The sequence below is a fragment of the Arachis ipaensis genome, chromosome B09, assembly GCF_000816755.2.
Source record: "Arachis ipaensis cultivar K30076 chromosome B09, Araip1.1, whole genome shotgun sequence".
NCBI classification, from domain to species: domain Eukaryota; kingdom Viridiplantae; phylum Streptophyta; class Magnoliopsida; order Fabales; family Fabaceae; genus Arachis; species Arachis ipaensis.
The window spans coordinates 118,219,549-118,226,983 of record NC_029793.2 but is presented as its reverse complement, the minus strand read 5'-3'; the positions used below and the strand labels follow the sequence as shown (position 1 = coordinate 118,226,983).

General features: G+C 33.9%; 1 protein-coding gene across 7 annotated transcripts in view; it reads right to left on the bottom strand.

Annotated features, from left to right (window-relative positions):
• Positions 1 to 6,826, bottom strand: part of LOC107618904 (casein kinase 1-like protein 4) — a 7,512-nt gene extending 686 nt beyond the window's left edge. Inside the window, exons 1-9 of one of the 7 annotated variants that reach the window (XR_002354750.1) lie at positions 3,515 to 4,032; positions 2,739 to 3,066; positions 2,373 to 2,468; positions 2,170 to 2,240; positions 1,922 to 1,983; positions 922 to 958; positions 831 to 837; positions 661 to 743; positions 222 to 583 (exon numbers count right to left, since the gene is read on the bottom strand). Coding sequence is in view for 4 of the 7 variants with exons in the window: in XM_021112513.1 (XP_020968172.1) it covers positions 486 to 583; positions 661 to 743; positions 922 to 958; positions 1,922 to 1,983; positions 2,170 to 2,240; positions 2,373 to 2,468; positions 2,739 to 2,831 (540 nt within the window). In the remaining 3 variants the exon portion in view is untranslated. Of the gene's footprint in view, positions 1 to 221; positions 584 to 660; positions 744 to 830; positions 838 to 921; positions 959 to 1,921; positions 1,984 to 2,169; positions 2,241 to 2,372; positions 2,469 to 2,738; positions 3,067 to 3,514; positions 4,035 to 6,306 lie in introns of those variants that run through there. The other 6 variants (XM_021112513.1, XM_021112512.1, XR_002354749.1 and 3 more) reach the window with 6 other exon arrangements.

The window sequence follows — 7,435 nt, the reverse complement described above, 5'->3', positions numbered from 1 at the left end:
TAATATAGAATGTCCACCGGATATTAGAAGGACTGAACCTGGTTAAGGTTAATTAAAAAAAATACAACCTTGATTTTGGTTAACTAAAAGTTTGATTCAGGTCAATATACCTAATTGGTTTTAAATGAAAAAAAACCGGTTACAAAATCAATAACAATTTTTTCCGTTCAAAAATCAATTTTATACAAGATCAATTTGAGCATGTAAATCATTTTTGACACTTCAAAAAATCAGTTTTTCTTTTTTTACCATTGTAAAACCGATTTAAACCTATAAATCGATTTTTTTAGGTGAAAATACATCCAAATTTGCATTACCGGGTCATGTTATGACCACAGTATATTAGTTTCATGATGATGTCACAATATTGGCATGAATATAAAGAAATAAGGAGCTCAAGCGGTTAAGGAGAAAAATAAGGATTACAATTGAAATCAACTTAAAACTCAAAGTTGTGTTGTGTCTCATTTTGCTATAAAATCAACTTATCCATCATAGCTTTTGAATGCAACATATCGAAATCCTGATGAACATAAGCATTGGGCTGATTTCTCTCCGTATTTGTATGGAACTACATCATCACCTACAAAATGAAATTTAATGATGCACACATTTGCTTTTACTTGAACCTCTAGAATTATAGTCAATAATGATACTTACATATTCCATGACACAGCAACATGGGTAATGAAGCAGCTCGCCTTCTTGATTCATGTGAAACTTCTATTTTGTTCCTTAAGCTCCTACAGTGACAAATAACAAGTTTCAACTTTCAACCACAAAAAGAAGATATTATTGTTCTTGATTCAAATAATATTATAATAATATACCTTGAGCCTGGAAGCCAGCCACTTAGTCCAACAAAATGGAGTGAAGCAACTAAGAAAGTCTCAAATGGAGTGAAGGAATAAATATTCTTACATTTGGAAGTGGAAGAGATTCCAGGAGCTGAGATGAGCTGCAAACAAAACAAACTCAAATTCAGGAAATCACAGGTTTCCTTACATAGGTTACTACTCAAACTCAACCATGCATTTTATGCTTAATTTTCAATAGAATAATTCTAGAATTTATCAACTGCCGTTCATAGAAATATATTCTTCTGTCAAAAGTGATGTATAGTTATTCATTTTGATAGAGAAACAAGTTAAGTGAGGCTGTGGTCCCCTAGTTGAGAATTTAGTATATACTCTTGTTAATCTCGAACTTCCAAAAACAAAATCACAACAAACCACCACTTTCTTTACCAGAATTTATTCCATATATGCAGAATCTCAACATTGAAAACCCTCATTAGGAAAAATTCAATTTTGATTTCCACTCATATATTTAGACATTCTTGCTCTCAAAAGTTTCATCCTTCATTTACGGATCATGTACTTGAAACAAAGAAAAGAATGAAGCTGAACACAAAAAGAACAAAAACAGGACAAGATTTTTGGATTGGAAAGTTGTGAATTTTAGATCCAGAGTACATATAAACCTCTTGAGCTCCTTAACCAAAAATATTCATGCCAATATTGATGTTTTAACCCCGTGATGGACAGAAAATGAGAAAAATAAGCATGATGTTTTAATTGATGATGATTATATAATTAACTAACAAACATCTACTCTTAATAGATAACTATTTGCTTTGCTTAAAATTATTTTATATATAATGCCTTTAATTTTGACTAGCATATACTTTTTTTATATACTTTATAGGATAGATTTCAATCAATGAAGAAGTAGTAACACCGACCATCGTATTATTTTTATTTATACCATATGATCCTTAAAGTAATTAAAGTAGTTACAAATGGAAGTAGCAGGGAGGAAAGACATTACTAGTAGCAAAATCTTGCCATAACACTAAAAAAGTAGTTAATTCAGCTTATTTGCAATGAAGCAATTAAATAACTTCTGACGTCAGACTTACCAATCCCAAGATGTGTATTGCAACTTGCATAGCATGCAGTCCCCGTTAAGTTTTTGTTCTCCCTGAATGGGATAATGATGGATGAGAAGAGAGATGCAGAAGAAAACAGATGCACACAAAAATATTAAACAATCTTCAAGAAAGCTGCTAACTTATAGCCAGATGAGTGACAATTTCACATCAAACCAAACTTGAAAAGTAGAAGGGAAAAGAGAACAGAACCAAGTCAATGGAAGAATTATAGAAACCTGTAAGGGATGTGGCGATTAGTTGTAGAGTCCCGATATCGTTTTGCAAGCCCAAAATCAATTATGTAAACCTGACAAGTAGAACAATTTCATTATGCATGCATGGTGCCTTAACACTAACAAAGCTGAAGAACAAAAGTGCCACTCAATTGCTAAAACCTAACTAACGCGAAACAGCGTTGCAGCTGTAACCGTGTAGCTACCTGGTTTGCTTTCCGACCAAGTCCCATGAGGAAGTTGTCAGGCTTTATATCTCTATGTAGAAAACCTTTGAAATGCACATATTCTATTCTAGTCATCTGCATCCCAACAAAATTAAGAAAGAGTCAGTACCAAATGCGCTCTTAGCATCAGAACACATAACACACAACAAGATTTATAATACTGATGCATATGACAAAATTTTCAGCAGAACTGTATAGAAGATAAAGAGTGCTAAAACAATTCATCTGTTTCATCTGGAAAAAAATGAACAAAAATAAAACAGGTAAGTGGTTAATTTTCTGGCACAGTGGTTACCCTTATAACCAAAAAATAAAATAAAAGAAGTGAAAGCAAAGCAAGGTCACCATTTGATCAGCCAACATCAATACTGTCTTCAATGAGAACTTCCTTCCACAATACACAAAGGGATCCTCAAGACTAGGCCCAAGCAAATCCATCACGAGAACATTATCCTCCCTATCTACACCAGACCATCTTATGCTAGGAATGCCACCTACATATTAAGAAAATAAAATCTCAAAAGTCAAAAGTCAATTCTTTTGTTTTTCTTCACTCAGAAAATAGCTTAATATTTCCAAAAAAAGGAAAAAAAAAAAACATACTTCCTCCTTGGAGAATGTTGTAAAGCTTGGCCTCATAAAGCAATTAAGGATGCTTTGTTTTAGTGTTCTCCTGCAACAACACCAAACCAAATCCCACTAAGAGAAAGTTAAGCAGCATGAAAATAGAAAATTGCAAAGCTTTAACCACCAGAATTGCAACAAACAACGATTAGCTCAAAGCAACAACTGTTTAAAAAAAAAAAGCACCATGCGCAACAATCAGATACGCAAACAAAGGTTTAGCAGCTAAAATTATTCAGAAAAATAAAATGATTGAGCTAATTAATTTTGGACAAATGATGCAGATTAATCAGTTTAATAGAACAGATTAGATCTCAAACTAAATAAAATTAGAAGCAAAAAAACAACACAATAGAAAATGCAGCAGTAACAAGCTAACAACAACAACATCACAAAAGATCAATGAAAGTTAAAATACACAATAATAAAAACAGAACCAGCATTCTTTGTTTCTTCCTACTAGGGCATGAAGTAGATCTAAAAGAACAAAGAGTTACCTATTAGAAGTGATAGAGATGGCAAAACCAAATTGTGGAAGCTTGCTGAAGGTAGCAACAGCGGTGTTGCTTGCCACGGCGAGGAGATGAGCCAGATTGAAAACCAGATCGAAGAAGATAGCGACAACGGTGTTGCTTACGATGGCGCAGAGATGAATGATGGCGATGAGATGAGTGGCGACAAATCTTCATATCGAAGCCAAATCATAGAAGCTCGCTGAAGGAGGAGAACGCGCCGCCAGAGGAGAACATTTCCAGAGGAGATCGTCGCTGGAGGTCGCAGGAGAGATCCTTTCAGTTCCCAGCACACAATCTCGTCGGAGGAGAATGCCAAGAAAATCGTCGCTGGAGCAGATCGTCGTCGGAGCAGTCGCTGGTGCAGATCATCGCCGGAGCAGAGCACAAATCGTTGTTTTCGGGTTTGACAATGGTGGCAACGCGCGTTAGGGTTTTCCTTCTTGGGACACATTCGATTTAAGATATTTGGGTTTTCCAAGCCTTATGGGTTTTCCTTCGTTTAGGCCCTTTTTAATTTTAACAATCAGCTCCGATAATGGCGGTTTTAACCGCCAAAATCACCGAATGCCGCCATTTTATGCTAATTAATTATGGCAGCATCAAAAAATACTATAATATTATGGCAATTTTTTAAAATTGTTGTAATGTAAATATCATTTTAAACTATTTTTTTTTTGTAGTGTTAGAATTATTAGAAACATTAGAAATGATAACATTATTGTTGTTTAGTTCTATAGTAATTTTTTTTAGCTTCGTTTTTAAAATTATTTTTGAGATTTTCAGCAATTTTATAAGTTTTAGTCTGTTATAAACGTTTTTTTAAAGTCCTCTCAATCTCATGATCAAAGTCAAAAAAAAGTTTTTTATCCCTGTTCTTCTGCATAAATAATAAAAAAAAAAAGAAAAATGTGAATCCTCAACATCACAGTAAAAAGAATTCGAATGAGACAACTAGTAAATAAAATAAAATACAACTAAACAATTGATAAAGTAAAAGCCGACAATAAAATAAAAAAAAGGTAAACGGAAGAAACGAAAAATTGAAAAAAAGGAAGAATTAAAATTAAGAAAAAAGAAAGTAAAGAACAAAAATGGGAGGTTCTATTGAAGGATCACTATTTCACGATGAAATATGTAATACCATGTCAAGAACACCAAAATTTATTAAACGGAATCTCAAAAATATTCAACTACTGAAGGTATTCTTTAAAAATGTAGTGCAGAAACTTATAGGATCACTTGATATTTTTTTTTCTTTCAAGTGCTTGAACAGTGTAGCTAAACAATTGCAATGCAGTTGATGAATGATAACTCCCCCTCCTTTTTTCCCTCTCCAACCCAAAAAATTGCCAGTGAAATTAACACATCAATTATATTTTCCAATCTAATTGATCCCTTAATATATCTATAAATTCAGAAGCAATTTATATTAATTAAAATTTCTAGAGGGTCAGATATTTATCTCCAAACCATATATAGGCTACAAAATAATTACCTTATCTCTGTGGACAATCGTAGCCAATGGCTCCACACAGTCACCGTTTATCAATATGTCAAGTTTAATTAAATCACTTTCTCTATACCTGATAATTAAAGGATAGACTAAATATAATTACCATCAGAAGTAGTTTAAAGATACAACTCACTAAGCAGTGGAACAATGAATTCGGCCACTGAGTTTTTCAATCTATGGTGGCTTGAAGAAGCAATGAGAGTGCTCACCAAATTGATTCCTTCTTCCTACATTCATTCAAGGGAATGAGGAATAGAATATAAGTTTGGACTCCGAGCATCAACAATTCAAAAAACCATACGAACCATCACACAACATTATACAAATAAATAGCAACATGAAGCAAAAAATGCATCAGTAACACATTTCAAGTTGAGTTCCTCATTCTGTCCTAAATTTATTTCATCTTTACAACAAGGTCATCCTTATTCATAGTCCCAGATGTAATGAAATCATAATTGCTATCTAGTAGAGATACACCATCTAATTACAAAAGCTAGGAAACCTCAAAGGCTTCTGTCAGAGATGTTAAGGGAGCGAATTTCCACTGATGCAACAGGGTTCATGAATAGTATGAGCAGCCATAGCAATAAGAAAGTTCTCATTGTTCTCGACAATGTCAAAGATTCTGATTGTTTGAAGCAGTTTGCCAAGGGTACAAGAGCCACAGTTGAGAAAGTAAACTTATTATACAACACGTAAGCATTTGCACAACGATAATAAGGTGCACGGAGAAAATAAGTAATGAGGTAATAAGGTGCACGGGGAAAAGAATGCAGAAAAGTTAAAGAAATTGATAACCATGCCTACTGCACAGAGAGTGACGTCATTGTTTTGCAATATGTACCTCTGCATCAGCAAGAAAATTAAAAATTGAAAGCCAAAATACACACACTTACATCATTCAAACATTAATACAACATTCATAGAACAGATTAACAGTGCTTCATATCTCTTCATTATTGCATTTAACTATCATTTAAACACTTACATAAGAAAATACACACATGCCATGCTTTGTACTAATTTCGGAAAAATGATGCAGATTAATCAGTTCAATAGAATAAATTAGGTCTCAAACTAAATAAAATCAGAAGCAGAAAAATAACAACGCAACAGAAACTGCAGCAGTAACAAGCTAACAACAACAACATCACAAAAGATCAATGAAAGTTAAAATACACAATAATAAAAACAGAACCAGCATTCTTTGTTTCTTCCTACTAGGGCATGAAGTAGATCTAAAAGAACAAAGAGTTACCTATTAGAAGTGATAGAGATGGCAAAACCAAATTGTGGAAGCTTGCTGAAGGTAGCAACAGCGGTGTTGCTTGCCACGGCGAGGAGATGAGCCAGATTGAAAACCAGATCGAAGAAGATAGCGACAACGGTGTTGCTTACGATGGCGCAGAGATGAATGATGGCGATGAGATGAGTGGCGACAAATCTTCATATCGAAGCCAAATCATAGAAGCTCGCTGAAGGAGGAGAACGCGCCGCCAGAGGAGAACATTTCCAGAGGAGATCGTCGCTGGAGGTCGCAGGAGAGATCCTTTCAGTTCCCAGCACACAATCTCGTCGGAGGAGAATGCCAAGAAAATCGTCGCTGGAGCAGATCGTCGTCGGAGCAGTCGCTGGTGCAGATCATCGCCGGAGCAGAGCACAAATCGTTGTTTTCGGGTTTGACAATGGTGGCAACGCGCGTTAGGGTTTTCCTTCTTGGGACACATTCGATTTAAGATATTTGGGTTTTCCAAGCCTTATGGGTTTTCCTTCGTTTAGGCCCTTTTTAATTTTAACAATCAGCTCCGATAATGGCGGTTTTAACCGCCAAAATCACCGAATGCCGCCATTTTATGCTAATTAATTATGGCAGCATCAAAAAATACTATAATATTATGGCAATTTTTTAAAATTGTTGTAATGTAAATATCATTTTAAACTATTTTTTTTTTGTAGTGTTAGAATTATTAGAAACATTAGAAATGATAACATTATTGTTGTTTAGTTCTATAGTAATTTTTTTTAGCTTCGTTTTTAAAATTATTTTTGAGATTTTCAGCAATTTTATAAGTTTTAGTCTGTTATAAACGTTTTTTTAAAGTCCTCTCAATCTCATGATCAAAGTCAAAAAAAAGTTTTTTATCCCTGTTCTTCTGCATAAATAATAAAAAAAAAAAGAAAAATGTGAATCCTCAACATCACAGTAAAAAGAATTCGAATGAGACAACTAGTAAATAAAATAAAATACCAATTGATAATTGATAAAGTAAAAGCCGACAATAAAATAAAAAAAAGGTAAACGGAAGAAACGAAAAATTGAAAAAAAGGAAGAATTAAAAAAAAGAAAAAAGAAAGTAAAGAACAAAAATGGGAGGTTCTATTGAAGG